This window comes from Drosophila nasuta, chromosome 3 (assembly GCF_023558535.2).
Source record: "Drosophila nasuta strain 15112-1781.00 chromosome 3, ASM2355853v1, whole genome shotgun sequence".
NCBI classification, from domain to species: domain Eukaryota; kingdom Metazoa; phylum Arthropoda; class Insecta; order Diptera; family Drosophilidae; genus Drosophila; species Drosophila nasuta.
The window spans coordinates 38,435,728-38,460,026 of record NC_083457.1 but is presented as its reverse complement, the minus strand read 5'-3'; the positions used below and the strand labels follow the sequence as shown (position 1 = coordinate 38,460,026).

The following is a 24,299-nucleotide window of genomic DNA, read 5'->3' as shown; positions in this document are numbered from 1 at the left end:
TAGCAGCAACTGGGGGGCAATTGCTGTTGCTGCTGTTTCGATGGGGAGACAACAGCTGCTGTTTGGCTATTGGTCGACTGGGAGCGCAGAATTTTGTTGCACTTGGTACTTTGCATATTGAACTCGACTGTCTATTGGTTTATTTGCTTGCTGTTTGCTCACGTATTTGTATTTGTTGTTGCTATTGTTTGTTGTCGCTATTTGCACATCTGCAACGCGTTGCGTTTGGTCAAAAGTGAATGGAGATGGACAGCTGCAGATTGCTGCCAGAGTTCTGAGTTCTGAACATTGAATGCTGTCATTCGACTTTTTTTCTTTGCTGTGCGCCCAGTTGTATAATTTGCAATTGTTTGTTGTTGCTGCCATTGCTGCTACTGTTGTTGGCAGTTGTTGTTCCTTTTTTTGCGTGTTGCTCATCGACAGCAACAAGCTGCTGCTTCTGCTGCTGCTGCTGTTGTTGATGTCGACGTTCTCGATGTTGTTGTAGCTGCTTCAGTTTTTAATTATCAAAATTGCTATTGCAGTTTCCAGCGTTGTCAGCAATTTCCGCAATTGTTTGTTGTTGCTGCTGTCGTTGCTTATTTTACAAAACAATAAAGCCAAATGTAGAACTAAGATTCAGCTGCCCATTGACTTTTTGTTTATTTGTGATTTGTTTTAACATTTGTTTAACAGTTTGCCTGCGCCTTTTGTGTTGTGTTGTGACCATCATTTTTAATGCTGTTTATTTACCAAACTCATATTTGTTGAATTGCTTATTGTTATTGTTATTATTATTGTTGTGGTTTGAGTTTGAGTTGTGGTTGCTTTTGTCCTCTCATCAGCTGGGCAGTTGGCAGTTTTATTTTTGTGTACGTTTGAGTGAATCATGCGCCTGGAGTGATGATCAACTCAAGAGATCGTTGCTTTGTTTCTTCTCTTCATTCTGCTCTGCTGCCAGTTTTGTATTTTATTTATAGATTTGTAATTTCATTTGTTTGGCATTCTTGTGCATAAGGCCGAGGGATTTATTATGTACATGTGCCCTGGCCCCGACTCTTTGCCAAATGCTTCTCCATCCTGAAGATGCCTGTCAGCTGCATGTTCGAGGCGCTGCCAATGAACTATAACTGGGACTCTGTGTTTAATACATACAACAAAAATCAGCTGGGTGTGCGAAGCATTTAGTGCGACTTTGTTGCATCCGCAGCCTCAACTGAATTAGTCGCCTGACAGCGCTGAGATCTCGAATGCTGCTAGAGGTCAAAGCAGATCGAGCGATACAATGTATGGAGCATGGACTGACAGAACGTTACAAAGATGAAGAGATAAATAGCTGAAGAGATGCCTACAATATTGATACATCAAGTGGTTGATGTCTTAAAAGATACATCTTAATTCTAATGCAAATTCAAAGGTTGACCACAAATGTGATATTTCAAATCTTAATTAATATTCAATGTAAAAGATACGTTTTCATTCGTATACAAATCCAAAGTTTGACCACAATTATGACATTTAAAATCTACATTAAAACTCAATGTAAAAATAACATGTTTAGAAAAAAAAAATGTTAGATATTTACCTCACCGATTTATAAATTAATTTAAATAAGCAACTTAATTATTTGCTTAAAAACCTTTTTATTAAATTACTTCATTTTGTGTATAGATTTTGAATAGGATTGAATAGGAATTTATGTAGATATATTGAATATATAACTGAAACTAAACTTTGATTGTTTTAATAAGAAGTGTATGAGGAGATCTATAGTGTAGTATTTTTAATTGGTAAATACTCGTACTTATCGGTCAGCAAAATAATTATTTATTTTTCATTTGCCTCTCACAAAATGATTCAACGGGGTTTAAATAATAGTTTTTGAGGAAATTGTATGTGCATAAGTATTTTTATACCTTGCTAAAAACTTAGATTGTTTTCGCTCCACATTGTGAATAGATTTAGGTTTACAAATTATTATAATGGATTATGGATTAAATAAAAAATGGAGTTATATAAATGTAATTACAGTATTTATATTGTGATATAGGAAGGAGACTTTGTATCTGTATAACTAAATGTAAACTCAGATTGATAGTTAAGCCACATTTTAGATAGTCAGATAGTTTAGTCTTTGATTATGCAGCTCGTCTTGCACTTTCTCGGTCAATTTCTTTAGGCTTTGCGCTCAAATCTCTTGGCAAGCAAATAAATTTGCATATAGATAGACTTCTGCTCTTGCAACATCGTAAATCTTAATAATTAATATGGTTGCAGCAACAACAACAACCACAGTTGTCGGCCCACATAACTGCACTCGTTGCAACGTTGCAGCAGCAGCAGCGGCAAATGCAAAAAATGTTTTCAATTAAATTTTTAATATGCTTTTTGAGGCTGGCAAAAATGTTGCGAATTTTGTCGTGTGGCAAGCAGCAAAAGAGACGTCTGCCTGGCGCCTAGCCGAAATGTAAGCCAATCAGCAGCAGCTGCTGCTGTTGCTGCGGAAAGTGTTGCAAGTGTGTCCAAAAATGTGCATGCAACATGGGGGCAACTCACATCTCGACGACCGCGCGCGTTGAACTCTTGCCACATTTAGCTTTTCCTGTTCGCCGTTGCTCGCATAATCGCAGTTGACATTTTCATTGCAAAATTAGCACAAAGTGCAATGCGTGCAACAAACACACAGAGTCACAGTTATAGTTACTTACAGATAAATATGTATATATGGAATATATATGCAATGTGAACTTATATTCAAATGGGCAAATGCAAATAAATGGCAAGGAGATTGTCGCTGCTGCAGCCGCCGCAATAAATTGTACATGCAACGCAGACGTGGCGCCAAAAACTGCCAGCTACGATGTCAGCGCGCGGCGTCGAGTCGCGTGTTGCAAGCTGCATCTGTAACTGACAATCTCCATGCATGTCTGTGCGTGTGTGTACGTGTGTGTGTGGCTGCCACACGGTATTTGCCACACAAATTGAAAACTTATGCGCGCATTAACAATTTATCAGCTGAATTGTTGGGATTTCGTTCGTTGTGGCAGCTGAAATGTGAAGCTGCAATTGCAATTGCAACTGCAACCACAACGAAGATGACGACGATGCACATGCAAAACAACAACAAATTGAATATACAATAAATAAATATGCGTGTTGAGCAGACAAGATTGCAACTTCCTGGAACGTATTTTGTGGGTCAACCAAATGTGAAGAAGAACTTTAAACAGCAATTACTTTAATATTATATTAATTTCATTTGACACACACGTAATAATAATAATATTCAATTTAAAAGTCAGAAGCTTGTCAATTAAATTGCCAAACACGTTTGACGCAAACGCAATTATTTTAGCCAAATTGTTAATTGATATTGATAGCATTGCGAAAAGTCATTTAATTGAATTTCCAACGATTTGTAATTTGGTTTATCACAAAATGCCAAAACAAACTTGCATACTGTAAAATTAAAATTAAGCTACAATTCGTTCACTTTTAATATATTTAGTTGCTTTCGCTGAAAATGTGGTATATTTTGTACTCTATGGTATATTTCGAATACATTCGAATGTAATAGTATATCGATATACCAAATATAAACTTCAGTATTCTTTTATTTCTATCAAGAAATTTAATTGGTATATATTAAAAATTATATTATTAGTATATCGATATACCAAATATTCAATGTATCACAGTTTTTTTATGGTATATTAATTTGGTATAATTTAAAAATAATACCGCAATGTTTTCTTTTTATTAAAAATAAGTAGCGGCTATTTCATAGTTGAGCACTATCGACAGAAGCTTTCTTACTTGTTTTTTTTTAAATAATCTTGCAAACTGCAAAATGAAAATGAACCTACAATTATGTCACATTTAAATAGGCCTACATGCAGCACCTTTTTTTAAATAATCTTAGCACATATTTTGTCTATCAGCTCGCTGATAAAAGATACTTGAAAATAGTTGCGATAACAAATAAAAACAGCAAAATGCTGTTTAAGGTTCAGTTAGCAGCAACGTTTAAATAAGAGTTCAAAATGTACAAAGAGGTCATCGAACCGATTTAGAAACATTTCTTATAAAGATCTGCCACAATTTTTGTGATGACGATCTACAACCCACAAGTAGTAAACTCAGCGAACCATTAAAAAAGAAAAGTAAAGTAAAATAAAGCAGTTCAAGCATATCAATAGAGAGTGAGAGAGCGAAAGAGAGCAAAAGTGTTGCCCGATTCTTTGATATACCATATAGTATATATGGTAGTAGTTGGTGTAGAGTTTGTTCTCTTCTTTTCTTTTCGCCGCATTTTGTTGACTTTAATTGTTATCGCAGTGGCCGCTGCACACACAAATTGTTGGTGTTTGACAAGTAGTCAACGATTTGTGATAACAATTATTAAACGCGCCTTGACACGCAGCCCTATCAGAGGGGGAAGCAAAGGCGGATGTTTTTATTTGTACATAGGTCGTAGAAACACGGCAAAAGTATCGAGTATAAGTTGTGCATTATTTACTCTCTCTCAATCTCTCTCCTTCTTTTTTTTTTTGTTGATTATAAATTTCATTCTTGAATTTATGGCCCTAGTCAATAGTTGACTTCTTGGCCCGGCCTGCTTTGCTCTCGATAGTGGCCTCAACTCCGTGGCTCTGTGTTCCGTTTTCTTGTTTGTTTGTTTTGTTGCTATGAAATTGATTTTCAATCAAGGCCATAAATTTCACTAGAAAAATGTTATTATATTTTCTGCCGTTTGAAATATTTATGATATATATACTCGATATATCGGATTGTGTCTTGGCAGCCACACTGCAAACCAGGAAAATCTAACAATAATTGCTGAAGTTGCTGCAAACAACGGCGCGGCAAATAGTTGAAAGTTCAGTTTCAGTTCTAGCTAAAAAGTTTACGTTTGTACTTAGGCAAGCATTTTACTACTCGTAATTACAAATGAGGCAAGTAGAACTTTCCGACATTTTGACGGCGGCAATTTTGCACATTTTCCATTTGCAATTTTCCCATTTTAAGCATTTCTGCATTTTAGCATTTGGTCTGTCGGCAAACAGACTCATGATTTTCAACACATTCACACACGAGAATATATTTTGTGCAAATTGAAAACGCATATAGAGAAAATAGTGCATATGTTTTAAAGGGAAACGAGAGGAGGAGCAGGAGGAAAGGGAGAGGAGAAGGGAGTGTTGCAGGTGAAGGACGTGCAAAACGATGTCAAGGTATGGTAAAGCTGCCTCAGAGCCAAGTGCTTTGCGGGCTAAGCGTTTACTTGGCTCACAGCCAAGTCTGATAATGGCAAAAGACGACAACGAAATTTTCGTATGTGTAATCCAACCAACACAATGGCCTAGAACCGAACGAGACGCCTTCGTTACGCCCCCTAACATGCCTATAGACAATTACAGTAAACAAATTCGCACACGTTGCCAGCTTTTGGCTGCTGCTTTTACTGCTGCTGCTGTTGTCTATTTTCGTCTCTTGTTTTGCCTACTGTCACCGCAACAGCAGCCACAGTAGTTGCAGCAGCAGCAACAGCAGCAACGTCAGTATGAAAAGTGCATAAAAGCCTGTCGAGTGGGCGTTAAGGCGTACACGCCATGCCACACCATGCCACGCCCCTCCCACCTCCCAACATATGCCTTGCGGTCACGGCCAAAAAGTGTGCTCGTATTTTTGGCAGGCACAGTTGTTGGCCATGCATGAGATTTGCATTTTTTACAGCATCGGCCTCAGAGTCAGCTTTAGCTTCAGCTGCAATTTGGCAAACGCGTTTGCCAAAAATATTTTTTTGCCATAGCATACTTTTCTGGGCCAGGATATGTGTATGAGTGTGTGTGTGTGTGTGTGTTCCACGTTGTGGCAATTCAATTGAATTTTCACTGAAGTTGAAGCGAGCATTCCCCATGGCATGGACTCTGAGAGCGAAGCGACTGTTTGCTCGGGACAGGCTTAAGTTACAGCCTCAGTTTCGGTCTCTGTCTCTGCCTCTGACTCGGTTGCAGCCACAAAGGCGTCACTCGCCTTGCAACAGGAAGCTGCTTCGTTGCGGAAGCAGATTCGTATTTTTTTGCAGTCAGTTCTTACTCAAGCTAGACTGCCTGACGCCTGGGCAATAAGAGAGAAAAACAGAGTGAATGCTGGCCTGTTGCCATGTGACTAAAACGTTGTGCCTCATCCGTGGTTCATCCTGCTGATTGGTTGATTTACGAGCAGCAAATTCACGCAAGAAATGCATAAACAGTGGAAAATGGAAAATTACAGTTGGCCATTTGATAAATCAATGAATGCAGCCTAATCGAATGATTGATTCACTTGTTGTCGTTATTGTTTTTTTTTTTGCATTGTGACTCAGCGAGGCTGTTTTTATACCCGCTAGCCATAGAAGGTAAAAGGGTATTATACTCGGCTACATAAAGTACGGTATATTTCAAATGTAGTAATATACAAATTAATATACCAACTAAAGTCTTCACTACATTTTAGTATTTTTATATTTCGACATATATTCAATGTTGTATAATATTTATATACCAAATATACGCGATGGTATATTTTAATATTTTTCGGTATATTTATTTAGTATATTTTGAGTATGATACCGTTTTAGTGAGTATAAGTCAGTGTTTTTATATATATCAATGGTATATTTTCAATGTGGTAGTATATCAGTATACCAAATGTATGTTTTGATATATATACTATATACTGATTTGGTATTTTTACCGCAAATTTTGCAAGTATCTCACAGTCGAGCACACTCAATTGTAGCCGCCTTCCTCGTTTTCCATTTTGCTTGACACTTTTTTTGTGTGGAACGTGGTTGGCCTTGCGTGTTTGGCTTTGGTTGCTTTGCAAAATTTCGCTGCAACGCCATTTTCAATTTTCCTATTTTCCATTTGCCATTTGCCATTTGCAATGCATGACATGGCAAATAAATGTGTCATGGCAGCAAGTATCGGTTGCAAGCCAAGGCATTGAGTATTCGTATTGATATTTGTTTGTCACAGATGATGCATAACTGGGGGCAGCCACTGTTTGCTCCGTTTGCTAGCTTGTCAAAACTCATTTCATTTGCTAATTTTATGGCCACAACAGATGGTCCAGGCTAATCGACAAAGGCTGCTATTTAGGTGCAGCGCACACACATAAACGTCATGTAAAAGCCATTAATTTAAATTATAAACTATAAAGACAAAATAGGCAGAGCGAGCGAAAGAGAGAGACAGAGAGAGAGAGAGAGATAGCGATGTATCTTATGCCATATAAGTCGATTGCTCAAAGCGTTTTGTGTCGTTTGTCGTTTGTTTGTTTGCTTGTTGTCATGAACTGCGTGACAAGCAACCCACGCTGTGGCAGCCACTGTCTCTCCCTCCTTCTACCTCTTCCCCCTCCTCAGCACAGATACAGCCAGTTATCTGTCCCCATCTCCAATTGTCAGCAGTAAAAACTATTAACACATACGAATGTAGGCCATAAATTCAAAGCATTTCACTGTTGTTTTCCTGCTGCTTCGTTTAAGTGAATCAATTTGTATTTAAGGGTGCTGCATAACCTGTTGATGCATTTGCATTTGCATTTGTGTCTGCTCTAAATTTGTGGCAACAATATTTGCTGTTTAATTGCTAAAAGTGCCTGTTTAATTTGCAATTACCAAGCAATTTAAAAGTTATTAACACGCCCAGCAAAATAACAATAAAAGTTAAAGAGCATTTGATGTAGTTGAGCCCACGCATTGTGTTTGCTTTTGGGTGGCGCCAGCTTTAAGCCACACAAAACAATTAAATGGGACGCACCCACAGACGATTGAAGATTATAAATACGATTTATGTATTAGCTGCTGACATTGAGAAAACTATAATTTCCAAATTTAACTTATGACTTAATATTTCTCCTTTGTTTTGTATTCTTTACAGGCGCCATTTGCGGTGGCAACTGTTGCAACAATGCCACGGAATTGGAGTTGCGCGACAAAGCATCGGACAAGTTCGAGCAACTGCTGCATCATCACACAAGCAGTCTGCGGGGCATATTGGAGACAACGGCCACTCAGTTCCAAAGTGAGTATGAATCTAGTAAAGAGAGTAGAGTAGAGAAGAGACTCTGGCAATTTCAAATGGCAAACGCTTTTATGCAAATCAAGTCACTCAGTGAGCAGTCTGAAAACTTTGTGTTCGCTGCGATAGCGCAAAAAAAAAAAAACGAAACGAAACATATTTTCGTGGCAATAAATTATTTATAATATGCAAATCGGCGGTGGAACTTGAGCGTGGGTCGCGAAAAATTATGATGATAACATTTGGCTTGCCAAGTGAATTTAACGAAATTAAACTTGAAACGCGAAATTGATTTGTAATTTGCATTTTGTATGCAGATCAAAGCCGTACACACTCCATATACATATATATATTTTGTATATATGGCAATGATATGGATCCATATAGAATATATATGTACACAACAAAATGTATTCGATGTGCAGCGCGCTGCTTGGAATGCAACAAAGTGTCTGCATCTAATTAAAAAGGCATTAAGTGTGCTTTGTTGTTATTGCCTGTTTATTGTTGACTTTGTTGTTGCTGTTGTTGTCGCTGTCCAGCGCCTTTTTAGACAATTTTTGCAATCTTTGGCTGGGTCACGTTTTAGGGACAACAACACTCAGCACACACAGCACACAGCAATTTTCAATGCCTGCAAAACGGTTGTCGTACATGTTGTAAATATCGCTTTAAGGCGTGCCCCTCTTGAAGCTCTTTCAGCTCTCGCTCACAGCCCGGGGTGCCATATACAGTGCCTGCAAGGGGTGTTCAGCTCGCTGTTCTCAATATTATTATTATTATTATTATTGTTGTTGTTGTTGCAGCAGCAGCAGCGACAGCAGTTGTTGCCTCTGTTTCTACCTCTTTCCTCCGGCTCTGTCTCGCCCTCTGACTGTCTGCAATTCTTGGAAATGGGCGCGCATTTAAAATTTTAAAATTGTCGGCAAGCTGCCTTCGTTTTCCTTTTTTTTAATACTCTTTTTTTTGGGTGAGTGCAATTTGTGTGTGTTTTATTTCGCCTGCATTTTATGTCGCTGTCGTTTGGCATTTAATAGGTTCATTTGTTCTTGCTTTGATTGTGCACAGCGCATATTAAAAGTGACCACGCCAAACTTGAGCATTATTTTGTGCACAAATTATGATGACGTACATGAATCATAATTCACATATTTAAATGTGGGAATTTGCCTCTACATTTTTGAATATTATTGTGCATCCAACAAATTCTATTGTATCAAAATGTATTTGTTGAAAAATGTGGTAAATAATTTATGAAATTACGGAACAATAAATTAACAAATTTTGATGCGTTCAAAACCAATTAAAATATTTGTGGGAAATTTTTAAATTACCTTTAAATTGCAGTGCATGTCATATAGTAGGATCTTTTTGGTATTAATTAGTATTTCACTTTTAACTAATGACATTACTCGATTATAACAAAATGTTGCATTTCTTTTAGAAAATTGGAAAACAATTAATATACAAATTATCAAAAATGAAAATTTATAACACTCATTAGAAATGCCCAAATCAACGCATCAGTAAATTCTATAATGTTCTCTTCGTGTATAAATTTATATTGTTCTTTCAAACCATTATAGTAGACTTTAAGAATATTTATTTATTGATAAAACGTTGCATTGTTGAATTTACAAATTTTAAAAATATAAATAACATTTTAATCGCCTTTTCTTGTAGTTACTTTTCTGAATCAATCGATTGAAATCTGTAAATCGTTATTCGTCGTTATCTAACGTTAATCTATAGATCTCCAGCAACAGACCTTGAGGCACTTTCGCTTCTTTCGCATATTGTATTGGCAAGTGTTTGAAATTCAGTTTGCGCACGTTAAATTCAAATATAAAATCGCATTAATATGCAATCAACAAAGTCATTTAACTGAAATGCAATTATTATACATATGCAAGCACTATATACTATAAACATACAATTATACATTTATGAATGTGTGTGTTTAATAATACATACATGTGTATGCAACGAGTCAAACTAACCATTTGCAACAAAGCAATAGCAAATAAAGGTAATGCGCGTGTTTTATGATTGACTGACGACAAACGCGCAAAAAATAGCAAAAAGAAAAAAACTACATACATCGTAAATATGTGGGGTGTATTTAAAATAGTATGTAGTATAACGAGGCACAGTTTTTATGATGTTGATTTAATGGCCGGCTGCATAGTTAATTAATATTTGCACAATTTATGCACGACAAACAATTTGCTCAACATCAATTATAGACAATAATTTGTAGTAATTGAAACAAGGGTTACTGTGCTGTTAAAGTATTTATTACACATTTATTTTACATGTCGTCTTCAGCAAGCAAGCCATAAAAATTGATTTAGCTCTCAAGTGGTGCGACCGTGCGTATGCGTAATATCGCAGATGCGCAACTATAAAACTTTATGCATCGTACTTACACATGTATTTCTCTTTTATGCTGCTGCTGTTGCTTGCGGCGTTTACGCATAAAATACGATTGTATAAAAAAAAGCAAAATGCATATTTCTATTTAGTGGCAACAACAAGAAGAACTGGAGTGCGTGGCATATGCAGCTCTTTCCTCTGCTTCGCCTGAACTTCTTTCCGTTTCCTGCTCGGCTGATTGTTGTTTGTATTGTTGTATGCTTTGTTTTGTTTTTTTCTGCACTGCTCTGCACGTTGTCGCTTCTTCCCTGTGCTTTTGTTTGAATGCATGTTCCGTATTATTTTTAAGCAAGTATTTGCGTGTGTAAACACGTTTCGCAGCTTACGAATTATGCCCTCACTCTCGCTCGCTCGCTCGCTTGCTGTATTTTTTTTTTTGGGCATGGCTCCAATGCACTTACCACTTCTCCACTTAATGCGTCGCGCTGGCTGTTTGTTGCTTGCCAAGTTCCCGCTAAATGGGCGTGCGCCTGCATAAAAAAGTTCCACAAATGCTGACTTACTGATCAGCCCCAAACACAGCAGCAGCAGCAGCTTTGGCTTCGGCTTTGGCTGTCTGCCACCACAGCGCAACTTTTGCACCCTTTTTTATGTTGCATTTTATTTTTGCCAATACGCTGCAACAACAACGATGACAACAATGCAATGCGTGCACTTTCATAAGTCGCAACTTTGCTTCGCCTTCCTCAGCTGCTTCGCTCTTTTGTTATTTCTTAACTTGGCCATATCTCGTGCTTAACGCTAAAGCCAAAGGAATTGCCTCTCGTTGTTGCTGCTGCTGTTGATGTTGCTGCTGTACGCTCAAAGTGGTTTTTGGCCGTCATCGTTTGTTAACTGCTTTTGTTTGTTCGCTTGTCACAAAGTGAAGCTGTTAGATAGTTGCTTAGTCGGATGTCTCTACTACGAGTTGCCGTTGCGTTGTGTCATTACTTTCAACTAGAACGGGAGACTAAGCCACGGATTTCAGCCAAACAAAATGCTTTGGCATTACGATCATCGTCATCATCAAAGAAATAGCGCTTTAAAGCTCCGCTTCAAACTTGTTCTCTATGCCATAAAGAAATCAAGATTAAGTTTTATGTTTATTACATTTGTTAGTTCATTTAAATATGTTGTGTATTAATTTGTGACCTTGGTGCTGCAGCTTCGATTTCTGAATGAATTTCTCGGACAATAACAATAAATTTTGTTGCACGCGATTAATTATTGTGAACGCCATTTAAAGGCGCATGCATAATATTTATAAACTCACGACGACAAGTGCTGAACAGGTTTCGTTAATTGCCCTCCAAAAACGAAAAAAGCAAACAATCATCGGAGCCATTTTGTCTACCGCAGACCGCAAGCATTAATAATTTGCTTTTGCTAACAAAATGTTTTTTTGTGCTGTTCTAATTAGCCAAATGGGGTTAGATTTCTAGTAGAGATGATTTTGAGGTAGCATAGAGGAGACATTGCCATTGACAATTGATGCATATGCGCTCAAGCAGCAACAACAACGAAAAAAAAATATTGTCAAGAGTCACGAGTTGCAAGTGGCCGCAATGGAAAAGTCATCCAATTACTTTGACATTGTGGCATCAGAGCAGAGCAGAGCAAAAGCAGCCATGAGATATAGAGAAGAGTCTCTGCTCTGCACAGCTGTTGGAGTGGCCGAGTTGGCTGAGTCAAGAAGTTGTCTTATGGCCATAGCTGTGGCTGTTGCTGTTACATCTCTGGAGGGGCGTGCCAAGTTGGCACGCCTGCCTGCAGATAGCTAGTTACAATACAAGGCACTTAAAGTGCCTCGGCACAGTGTGGCGAGCATCGATGTTAAGGCAAAGATACCAGCAATTATCGCTGCCACAGCAGATAGCAAACAGCACATAGCATAAAGAGAACTTATAATTATGCGAGATCCACCTTCAAAATCATCCAATCAATGTCGAACCAGTGTGCGGCAAAAGGAGGCGAAACTTGCCGCACAGCTAAAAATGAAACTAAATGCGGCTAGCAAAACTAAAGTTGAAGTGGCGAAAGAGACACAACTGGGGACTGAGGACAACGACTACGACTACGACTGCGACTACGACTGGGGCTAGGCAAATCAAGAAATACATGCATATAAAATGCAAATAAAAAAACAACAAAAAAAGGAAAAAAAGCGGCAGATACTAAAATTGTAATATCCGCACAGGAACGCAGCCGAAGCGCAGCGCACAAGTAAAAAACACCAAAATGAAAATAATAAAAAACAAGTAAGAAAGCCGAAGTCGAGTGTGCTCGACCGTGAGATACTGCACATTTTGAATAAAAGCCACACAGTGCGATATTATTTTTAAAATATACCACATTAATATGCAGCAAATGTAGTATAAGTATAGCAAAGGCTACATTTGGTATATTGATATAGTACTAAACTTTAAAATACCAAAGTAATATACCGAAAACAGTAAAAAAGTACCGAAGGCTTTATTTGATATGTTGATAAACATAGTTCATTCAAAATATACCATAGAGCTCAAAATAAAAGAATTTCTTAAATAATTTTTACAATTTTTATCTGATCGAAATCAAATTCTTAGGAATTATAAATTGTATAGTTATTATTGTCTGTACAAAAATTCACCGCCCTACCCTCAAAATGACAAAATGATTTGCTATATCAATTTTTATATATTTGGGAGAACGGAAGTTTGAAATCTCTAATAGTCTCTGAGATCTAGGTGTTCATAGCGACGAACAGACAGACAGACGGACAGACTGATAAAAAATATATATACTTTATAGGGTCAGAGACACAGCCTTCTGCTTTTTACGTATATTTCCTGCAGGCACAAAGTTATAATACTCTTCTACCCTGTGGATAGCGGGTATAAAAACAGAGATCCAGAGAAGAAAATAAAAAAGAGCGGCAAAAAGCGGGCAAAAATAAAACTAAACCTGTGGGCTGTTCCTGCATATTTGCCTTGGCGTGGGAAACAAAAACACAGAGGAACAACGCCGCCAACTCGCTGGCTTCGTCGCATCTGCCGGCCGAGCAGAAGTTGAGGAGCAAGGGATTCGGGAGGGAAGGGAAAGGAGTCGCAAGTGTGTGCGCCTTTTTGGGGCTGTGGCTAAGCCCGAGGCGCGGAACCGGTCGCTGACTTTGTGTGTGTGTTGTTGTGTGTGTGTTGAATCTAGAACCTGTGGATGTGCAGCCATGCTAATCCCAGTTAGTTTGCCTTCTTCCCCGTGCTTCTAATAAAGCAATGAAGCCTAGCACATGCCTTAGAACAACTACAACTTCAATGTTGAATGGAAATTGTTCAACTTACGGCGTGGGCTTGGCTTCAAACCTGGAGTATTGAGCACTGAGCATTGAGCTTTGTCTAATTCAATTTCATTGTCCGTTTTTGGCCATCATATGTGTGACAAAGTACATGGAAGAGAGAGAGGTAGTAAAAGAAAACCTTTAGTCTAATGAAATTTTCATGTTTCATTGGGAAATCCATTTGCAGCTCTCATTCCCATTCCCACTCCCATTTCCCATTTACTAGTGGCAGCTATAACTGCTTTGGTCAGACCCAAAACAATAATCAAGTACCTCTGTTAATTACCAGAACCTAAAGAGAAACACACACACACTTAGAGAGTTGCACACACAAATTGCAATTAGTTGAGGCACACAGCAAACACTTAGAGCACGACTGCCCTAAGGTGAAACAAACTACAGCCAACATTTCTAGCTAGATATAAATACTATATATAGAGAGTTGCATGTAGGTTGCCGGATATGAACAACCGGATAGCAACTCTCTGAGTGTGTGAATGTGTGGGCGATGTGAAAACCTCAACTTAATTGCTCGCATTAAGCCGACAAAGCAGCTGCAATAATATCAAGTATACGCAGCGTATGTACTCACGCTAGTAAATGTCCATTTTGGTGTCAAATGAGCAGCAGCTAAACACTACACTGTAAATGTAAACAGTTTTGTGAAGTGAATAATATTGCAGTTCAGTTTTCAATGCAACTGACAAGTTTTGCTACTAGTTGCCTTTGCGGTTGTCACTGACACTGACACTGCTCCACAGAGAGCTGTCAACACAGTAGCTTACTCTATGGGTTTGGTTTGTATGTTATCTGCTGCCTTTAACAAGTGAACTTCGTTCACAATTAGTTGCTGCAAGTGGCAAGTGAAGTAGAGATATTAATTGCTGCTTCCTTTGGCTTTTTTTCAATTGAACAACTGCAATTGTAATTGTAATTGCTTTATGAGCATCTCTCGATTACTTCCTGCGCAATTGACAAAATATGTTTAGCTGACCAAAACTGCTAATTAGCGAAGGCAAAAAAAAGGGTTTAAGCTCTGACGCATCAAAGACCAATAGCCGATAAAGCCAATCCCCTAAAAAAAAAGCAAAAGAAACACAGAACTCAAGGCTGAGAGCGGAAATGCCTCAAGCTTTAACGATGAGCAAAGAACTTGAAATGTGTGTGAATGTTGTTGTTCGTCTTCTTTTTTTTCTTTTTCTACTACTTGTGGTTGTTATTGTTGTTGTTGCTGTTGGCATTTGCCAATTAACAAAAAGATTGACACTTTTATTTGAAAGCCGAATCTCAGCGAGCCACAGAAAACACAAAAACATCAGATTGCAATTTAGAATTTGCCACGCTTCAGCAGCGGACGAAGGGGGGGGAGTGTGGCAAACAGCGACGAAATCTCGCACAACAAATTGACAGCGTGACAGGCGAGAAGGCATGTGTGTGTGTGTGTTGAGTGTTTGTGTGTATGCAGATTTACCAAATTGACAATCGATTTCGGCATTTGTAATCGGCGTATTAGCTGCGATAATGACGAGGCAAACTTTGCGTTGCGAGTCGAGTTGAGTTGAGTCGCGTCGCGTGTTGCAAGCCGTATCGATGTCCAATCAATATACATATATATGTATATATCTATCTCTCTTTTTTACGTATCCAGTCGAGACAAATTTCGCTGACACTTTGACAGATTATTTTGTGGCGTTTTTTTTTTGTCGTTTGTGTGCGACGTGTGATTAGCATTCTCAACTTGATATTTTGTGGAGATTTGTTGATTGGCTGTCGATTGATTTGCTTGCCAACAACAAACGAAGTGCTGCGATTAATGAGCCATCACTGATTGGAATTGTTTAAAATAATTCCATAAATAAATGCGATGTTTCGTTCTAGCCAATTATCCAAAAGTCGTCTCGGTATTTCTCATTCAGAAATCTGTGCACATCAATTTGATTTAATTAACTAAAAGCTCTCGAGCTCGAGCACAATAAGTTTAACTTTTTGGTAACAAATCCCAGACAGACCATTTAACTCGTGCCGAAACTCGGACGCGGCAAATCCCCAAACTGAAAAGAACTTGTGCAAACAGCAGACAGTGATTAAATTATGCGCTACACAATGCAGAACCAACAATAATCTTTTCTCCCACTCTCTGTCTCTTTCTCCTTCTCTTTAGGTCACGTCCTCGAGCTAGCCGAGCAGTCAGAGAACAAGACACTCACAATTTTCTCGAAAGTCTACAGCCGAATGGTGCCGCTGGCACAGCAACTGATTCATCAGCTCTACACGGAACTCATAAAGTACGTATTAAATGTGTTTTCTTTGCCTCAAATATAATACATTTTCTTCTTCCAAACAGTCACCTGAAATACACGTCCAACTATAGCAATGGCCAAGGCAATAGCATACTAAATAGTCAGAGCAATTTGGAGGATGCGCTGCACAAGTTCTTCGAGCAACTCTTTCCCGTTGCCTATCATCATGGAGTGCATCTGTCGAAGAATAACTACGGCGAACTGCACGAGGATTACATCAATTGTCTGAAGCACAACTTCGATGATCTGCAACCCTTTGGCCAGATACCCAAGGATGTGCAAAGCACACTGCTCCAGAGCGTTCACATGTCCAATATCTTTATGAATGCGTTGATCCAGAGTGCCGAGGTGATCAGTGAAATGGATGCGTTGTATGGCGAACGTTTGACAGACACCTGCAAGCTGCATCTGCTCAAAATGTATTATTGTCCCAACTGCAACGGACATACAGAGCATAGCAGACCAAAGCTCTGCTACAGCTACTGCATGAATGTGATGCGGTAAGTTTGAAGACTGTTATATTAATAATTCTGTATGCTAAACTTTCCCTTAACATTTCAGCGGCTGTTCGGCGCAGTTCTCCGGTGTGCTGGACAAACCTTGGACTAGCGTGGCGGAAGCCTTGGACAATCTGGTGTCCAATCACATACGCTCTGAGAGCGGCATCATGGCTGTCATCAAGCAGCTGGACACCAAGTTGTCAGAGGCCATCATGAAGGCCATGGAAAATGGTGCAGAGCTGGAGAAAAAGGTGAGCTAAATGTGACAGGCTATTGAAACTGTGCATGCAAGAAATGTGTGTAATCGGTTGAAGTATTAGTATATCAATATACATATATATTTTAGTATTTTACGGTATATTAATTTTATATATTTTTATAATCACTACCCGAATTTAAAAGGGGATTATAACTATGAGCATGCAGGAAATATAAAGGAGAAAACTTCGACCCCCTAAATTAAATATTATATATTTATTCTTGATCAGAATCTATAATTTTGTAGTAGTACTTAATCGAAATACCAAATATCGGCATATTTTAGTATTTTCTGGTATATTAAATTGTCATATTTTTAGAACATGGTTTTATTGAAAATCGTTACCGGATTTCTCACATTCGAACTCACTCGACTTACCTAGGGTATTAATCAGCCTGATTTTGCAGCATATTTCCGCTTGCAGCTCCAAGGACGCGCAGCCTGTAATTGCGCTTTAATTTATGAACATTTTAAATGAATTTTATGACGAAGCCTTGGCTTGTAGCCGGCAACCAGTTTGATCGTGTGTAGCAAATCAGTTTCGTGAGTGGACAACGTTTAATTAGAGTTGTGTCCCCTTCATGTAATTGCAATGTCGAAATGCATTTAAAATATTCAATTAGCTGGAACTTTATGCAGCGAGACGCATCGCGTTGCCATTTACATGCAACACAACGTGGCACGTGCATAAATGGCAGCAATTATCATTTTGCATCATAACTAAAGCAGCTCAACTGATGTCTCTATTCTCTATATTCTCTCTATGTGCAATTTCAGGTGAAGAAAACATGCGGCTCCCCCAATCTGTTGCCACCGCTGACGGGCGAGGCACCGGATACCTTGCAACAACACAACAGCGTCAAATGGGCTTTGCCGCCAGATGCAGCTCTCGTGCACTTCCTGTCGACCATCGAGAAGTCGAAGAAGTTCTTCACCAACATTGTGGACAAGTAAGTGTATTAAGACGATGCCACAAAAACTTGAAATGTATTTAGGAGTATCAGAAACACATTTAACTAGAGAGGAAGCAGAGATTCGTTTCTAATTGCCCCGGTTGATCTTGTAGTTAACGTCACGCAAGAGTCCTAGCACATCCTTCAGCAGGCAGACGTAGAGCGGCGTGAAGATGGCAATAAAGAACACAATGTTTGCCCACCAACTGTTCTTAACAACGACACGACACGCGCTCTACATTAAGAGATATAGTAAAAATATAAAAGTATAAATAGTTGAGGAACTTTAATTACTTACTCCACGTGGCCCAACTGCAGTTGGACGCATCAGGAAGAAGTTGCGAACTGCTGTGTGCACAAACACTACAAGTTCCTTGAACATCTTCAAACGTTTTTCTTTTTTAAAATTATTTATTATGTAGAATTTTTGTTTGGGGTATTAAAAGCGTTTTGTTTAGATGAGCTAGCCAAAGTAAAGTAAATTAAATAAAAAGCCAAGCTAACTGAGTTTTTTCATTTATTTATTTTCTCCAGCTACTGTGATGAGGATTACACGCAGACCGACGATCATATGTGTTGGACGGGCAATCGCGTGGGTGATTACACACAGCTGCTGATGACACCGAGCACGGATACACAGCGCTACAATCCCGAGGTGCCATGGGAGAAGGAGTCGGAGATGGGTCAGCTCAATGTGCTGGCCGACAAGCTGAACAAGATACGTCAGAGCATTGGCGTAAGTTGCAAAGATACTTTTTTAAGATACTTTTATTAACTGGAGTTAACTTTTCTTTAGGCACCTGTGGCCAGTCCGCCCATGCACGATGTGCAGAGCGATATGGGACACGAGGGTTCGGGCGGTGGCAGCAGTCAGATCAACGATGACGATGAGGAATATGGCATTCATGCCTCCGGCGATGGTTCAGGCGATGGTAAGAAAAAACTATACATATTTTGTATAAAGAATATACTCAAATTTATCTTGCTTCTTGCAGGTCCTTCGACTTTCTATAATCCAGCTGGCACCACGCCGATCACAGACAATGAAAACGCCAGGGAAGACCCATCGAAGGGTGCAGCCAGCGGGCTGACGATCAGCTTGACGTTCAGCGTGCTGCTCACTCTAGTCACACTCTACAGTAGTTGTAGTTAAAGCAGCAGCAGTAACCCAAAATCCCAAAAAACAAATCATAAATATTTACAAGTATATAAATATACAAGATATCTATATATATACTAAAAATATATATATATTCTATATATATGTATGAATGGCAAAGCAAATTGAGCGCGCACAAAGTTCGACGCAAGTAATTAATTGATTGAATTAATTGATTAATTATTTGGATAATTCTTAAGTTGTTACCATTAATTTATTAGCCCACTAAGAGCAACCACTTTGCAATCACGAAGCGCGTTTGAAATGCAACCACAATCTTCAGAGAATACCCAAAAAAAAAACAAAAAAGAATAACAGATATGCAGTTAAAAAACAAAAATGATAAAAAAAAAAGATGTGGAACGTCTCTCACTGTGTTTTAGGCGTTTCCAAACTCTTCTAGCTTTCCCGCTCTGGAAATAAAAACAAATGAATCACACAAATAATTGCAATTGAGCTCCGTTAAACCTCAACTCAGAATCTTAACAGATTTTTTGTGCCATATAAAATGTGTTGGAGGTTTGCAGAAAAGAAAAATAAAACAAAATTACAAAATATTAACAGCAATAATAGGCTCAAAACTCATTCAGATACGTGTTCTTCAAATCATATACATACATAGATCTATACAACAAAAAAAAAAAAGAAGAAAAGAAAATAACTATACATAATTAATATACAGCTCAATGTTCAAAGCGAATTGTTCCTTTTTGGTGTAATTAAATAGTTGCTGTTATGCATAAATCAAGAGAGAGAGAAATCGCGCAATAGCAAGAGAGAGAGAGAAAATACGTAATAAAATTAAACAAAAACAGAATTTAAATATGTTAGCTAAAGTGCAGTGAATGTTGTTATTGAAGAATAGAATCGAAGCGAATTATTGTTGTCAACATTTAAGAGAGCTCAAAGAATAGAAAACTAACAAAAACCGGAATGCAAAAAATGGAATTTAGTTGAGTTAACGCACTTTTTGGGAAAATAAAAACTAGAAGACTTACAGCTTTATACGCATGAAACGATGAAAATCTATACATCTAATATGTAGAATTATTTAAATTAATTATATGAAATATAAACAAAAACAAAAGAAAAAACCGAAATGAACAAACCATTTGAGGTAAAAATTGAAATGAATGTCATCAAATGCATCAAATACGGGGGAAAATGAAACTACGAATCAGATTGTTAATTTAAGTTGTTCGATTTGATGATCACTTCGGATATCAGATCAGATGAGAACTGAGCTTGCATTCGAAATTCAGATTCAGATTTTGATCAAGCCAAATGCCTCTTGACAAAAACAAAACACTTACACTTACCACACTTTGCAAATGCTGTAGATGTTTATTAACTTTAGTACTACTTTAGTAACTAAACTAACTAAATTCACAAATTGAACATTTTTGTGTTGCAAGAGAAACAACAAAAAATTAAAACGATGCAGGCGACACTCTAAAAAATAAGTTTAAAGAAATACAGATAAAGAAAATACATAAAAAATTAAGCGAAATTTAAATACATATAAATATATATAAATATTATATATATATAAAGTAAAGTAAAGTAAAGTGTAACAATCTAGCGTGTAATGTGTAAAAAGCAAAAGTTCGATGTGAGCAAGAAGAAATTTAGTTAGTAGCCAATTAACAAATGATAAATGATAATTAAATAACAAATGATAATTGGATATATAATACTTGATAACGCTAATAACACAAACACACACATACAAACAAATTGATCTACTTATATATAAATAAAAAATATATATAATATAAACATACTATTATTGATTGATAGCAACTAACGATCGTAGGGACAACCACAAAATATAAACAACAAGAGCAACAACGATATCGTTGGCGGTCCCATAAATATTATGTGTATGTTAAACTATGTATAATTATTATTTTTATTATTTAACTATTGCATGTGATTAATAATATTTAAGTTAAACGTAAACACAACATATTATACTGTAACTTATGTATACCGACCGCAACAACAGCAAAACAAAATGCAATGTGCTATATGAGAAAAGCATCTTGTGTGACTCTATTCGATGATGATAACCAATGCAAAATGTGCACAAAAAAAATTAAATGTACTACTTTTTAGACGCCTAAAAACCAATAAATAATTATTATGTAACAAAAACAAAATGAACATGAACTGCAAGTCCAAATATTTATTGACAGCATGACTAATGCCACGTTGTATATTTGCAATTTCTATGAAATACTTTTGTAATCCTCATTTAAATGCAAATAAACGTCAATATTTGAATTTAAACCATTGGGCGCCAAGTTTATTCATTTCACAGCGCTGCCACCACGGAGTTAGTTCATATGAGCTAAATCAAAGATGCTGCCAACTCTTGTAAAAGCCAAGGTTATTGTGAGAATTTGGGTTGAAAGATAACGATTTAAAGTAAATGTTTATTTTTAAATAAATATCTCAACATTTTCGAAACATTGAATAAATAGAATAATTATTGAGTACAAAATCAGCATAAAGGTATTAAGATCTGGCAACCTTGGCATTTTCAAACTCACAGTGTTGGAAAGTATCGCGGAAAACTATCGGCAATATCGCAAAAAAGGCGCGAAGCGAGCATAACGCGGACGCAGTCGGCAAGCGGGAAACGCTTGTTTTGTTGCATCTCTTGCTTGCATTTTGTTGCTTACATCCAAAGAGTAAAGTTATCCCGCTTTGTTTTTAATTCCATAAAAATCTACACAAATGGCACGCCGAGACTACGCTCAAGACAGAGGTAAGAAAAGCAGCTGCAAAAAATTAAAGAACAAATGATAAACATCAAACAAATTCCACGTAGAATCGATCAAAACCTTTTTGGCCGAATTCTGCAAATGTGACGACGATGGCAAAAAGGAGTTTGTTTATGGTTCGCAACTCGTCAAGCTGGCGCATCGTGAACAAGTGCTCATCACCATCGATCTAGATGATCTGGCTGAATTCAATGAGAGTCTCGCCGAGGCTGTGATTGAGAATTGTCGACGCTATGCGGCCATTTTCAGTGATGTGATTGCCGAGCTACTGCCCAGCTACAAACAACAAGAGGTGCACGCAAAGGATGCGCTTGATGTGTATATCGAGCATCGCTTGATGATGGATGCACGCACGCGCAATCCCATGGAGCAGCGCGATGAACGCAACGCCTTCCCCACCGAGCTGATGAAGCGATTGTAAGTCCGAAAAGTTGTGAAAGAGGAGCATTTCATAAAGTGTACTTTCTCTGTTTGCAGTGAGGTTGGTTTCAAGCCACAGTCTACAGAGAAGGCGCACTCCATCCGCGAAGTGAAGGCACAGCAGATTGGCAAACTGGTCACAGTGCGTGGCATTGTCACCCGCTGCACCGAGGTGAAGCCAATGATGGTGGTGGCCACCTACACTTGCGATCGCTGCGGCTCCGAGACCTATCAGCCCGTCAATTCGTTGTCGTTTATTCCTGTGCAAGATTGTCCTTCGGATGATTGCCGTGTGAACAAAGCAGGCGGACGTCTTTATCTGCAGACGCGTGGCTCCAAGTTCGTCAAGTTCCAGGAAATCAAAATGCAGGAGCACAGCGATCAAGTGCCCGTTGGCCACATTCCACGCAGCATGACGGTGCTCTGTCGTGGCGAGGTGACGCGCATGGCACAGCCAGGTGATCATGTGCTTGTCTCGGGTGTTTTCCTGCCCATGGTGCGCACGGGATTCGCACAGATGATTCAGGGTCTGCTCTCGGAGACTTTCCTGCAAGCACACGTAAGTTTTTTACAGTCTCTTGCAATCTTTGCGCAAACTAATCCATTTTCTTTGCTGCTTAGCGCATCATTTGCATCAACAAAAACGACGACATTTCGGACAAGGACGCAGAACTCACGCCCGCTGAATTGGAGGAGTTGGCCCAGGATGATTTCTATGAGCGTCTGGCTACCAGCTTGGCACCTGAAATCTACGGTCATTTGGATGTAAAGAAGGCTTTGCTTTTGTTGCTTGTTGGCGGCGTCGATAAGCGTCCTGATGGCATGAAGATTCGTGGTAGCATCAACATATGTCTGATGGGCGATCCTGGTGTGGCCAAATCCCAGCTGCTCGGCTACATTAGTCGTCTGGCCGTGCGTTCGCAGTACACCACAGGACGTGGTTCCTCAGGCGTGGGTCTAACAGCTGCTGTCATGAAGGATCCGCTAACAGGAGAAATGACGCTCGAGGGTGGCGCTTTGGTGTTGGCTGATCAGGGCGTCTGCTGCATTGACGAGTTCGATAAAATGGCGGATGCGGATCGTACAGCTATTCACGAGGTGATGGAACAGCAGACCATCTCCATTGCCAAAGCAGGCATCATGACCACACTGAATGCGCGTGTTTCCATCTTGGCAGCAGCCAATCCTGCCTTTGGTCGTTACAATCCACGTCGCACGGTGGAGCAAAACATTCAGTTGCCTGCCGCTTTGTTGTCGCGTTTCGATTTGCTGTGGCTCATTCAGGATAAACCGGATCGTGACAATGATTTGCGGCTGGCCAAGCACATTACGTATGTGCACAGCCACAGCAAGCAGCCGCCGTCGCGCATCAAGTCGCTGGACATGAATCTGATGCGACGCTACATTAATCTGTGCAAGCGCAAGAATCCAACCATTCCCGACGAGCTCACCGAGTACATTGTGGGCGCCTATGTGGAGCTGCGTCGCGAGGCGCGCAACCAGAAGGACATGACCTTCACATCGGCTCGTAATCTGCTCGGCATTCTGCGTCTCTCGACGGCTTTGGCACGTCTACGTCTCTCCGATCGCGTGGAGAAGGATGATGTTTCAGAGGCGCTGCGTTTGCTGGAGATGTCCAAGGATTCGCTCAACCAGATACACGAGCACCAAAAGGGACAGTAAGTCTTAAGGATTAACTTAAAAGTATTCCAATCGTTATTAATCACGTTTTCTTTACAGTGTTCCCAACACTTCGGATCGCATCTTTGCCATCGTACGCGAGTTGGCTGGATCGGGCAAAGCGGTTAAGATTGCCGACATCATGGATCGCTGCACTACAAAGGGCTTCAAACCCGACCAGGTGGACAAATGCATCGATGACTACGAAGAACTCAACGTGTGGCAGGTCAACATGGGCCGCACCAAGATTACATTTATGTAAACAGACGCTTCAATCAATTGCCAATCATTTTATCTATTTCTACTTGTAGCCTGTAAGCATTCATGTCTCTCAAATGTTCCCATTTACATACAATCATTATATTACACAAGAATTCTCATCAACAAATTTATTTAAAAATATATTTCGCAATTTTGTGCAAAAGTTTCCATTAATATTTCACATGCATAAATTGACTTTATT

The 24,299-nt window shown here is 38.9% G+C and overlaps 3 protein-coding genes across 3 annotated transcripts in view; 2 read left to right on the top strand and 1 right to left on the bottom strand.

Annotated features, from left to right (window-relative positions):
* Positions 1-21,109, top strand: part of LOC132794397 (division abnormally delayed protein) — a 74,575-nt gene extending 53,466 nt beyond the window's left edge. The window contains exons 2-9 of the mRNA XM_060804824.1: positions 7,908-8,051; positions 15,938-16,061; positions 16,121-16,576; positions 16,638-16,827; positions 17,613-17,785; positions 18,323-18,524; positions 18,585-18,720; positions 18,784-21,109. Coding sequence (XP_060660807.1) covers positions 7,908-8,051; positions 15,938-16,061; positions 16,121-16,576; positions 16,638-16,827; positions 17,613-17,785; positions 18,323-18,524; positions 18,585-18,720; positions 18,784-18,941 — 1,583 coding nt within the window. The 3' untranslated portion in view covers positions 18,942-21,109. The remainder of the gene's footprint in view (positions 1-7,907; positions 8,052-15,937; positions 16,062-16,120; positions 16,577-16,637; positions 16,828-17,612; positions 17,786-18,322; positions 18,525-18,584; positions 18,721-18,783) is intronic.
* On the bottom strand, positions 17,791-18,274 carry LOC132794398 (uncharacterized). The gene is made up of 2 exons (XM_060804825.1): positions 18,087-18,274; positions 17,791-18,023 (listed from the first exon to the last, which is right to left on the bottom strand). Exons 1-2 carry the CDS (start codon positions 18,168-18,170, stop codon positions 17,877-17,879), a joined length of 231 nt encoding a protein of 76 aa, XP_060660808.1. The 5' UTR covers positions 18,171-18,274; the 3' UTR covers positions 17,791-17,876.
* Positions 21,110-21,559: 450 nt separating the features above from the next.
* On the top strand, positions 21,560-24,238 carry LOC132794396 (DNA replication licensing factor Mcm7). The gene is made up of 5 exons (XM_060804822.1): positions 21,560-21,720; positions 21,784-22,153; positions 22,214-22,715; positions 22,778-23,835; positions 23,897-24,238. Exons 1-5 carry the CDS (start codon positions 21,690-21,692, stop codon positions 24,096-24,098), a joined length of 2,163 nt encoding a protein of 720 aa, XP_060660805.1. The 5' UTR covers positions 21,560-21,689; the 3' UTR covers positions 24,099-24,238.
* Positions 24,239-24,299: the final 61 nt, after the last annotated feature.

Coding starts and splice junctions, on each gene's coding strand:
- LOC132794398 (XM_060804825.1), bottom strand. CDS start 18,170: ATGTTCAAGGAACTTGTAGTGTTTGTGCACACAGCAGTTCGCAACTTC. Junction 18,024..18,086: donor CTGCAGTTGGGCCACGTGGA/GTAAGTAATTAA, acceptor CTCTTAATGTAG/AGCGCGTGTCGTGTCGTTGT.
- LOC132794396 (XM_060804822.1), top strand. CDS start 21,690: ATGGCACGCCGAGACTACGCTCAAGACAGAG. Junction 22,716..22,777: donor AGACTTTCCTGCAAGCACAC/GTAAGTTTTTTA, acceptor TTTGCTGCTTAG/CGCATCATTTGCATCAACAA. Junction 23,836..23,896: donor CACGAGCACCAAAAGGGACA/GTAAGTCTTAAG, acceptor TTTTCTTTACAG/TGTTCCCAACACTTCGGATC.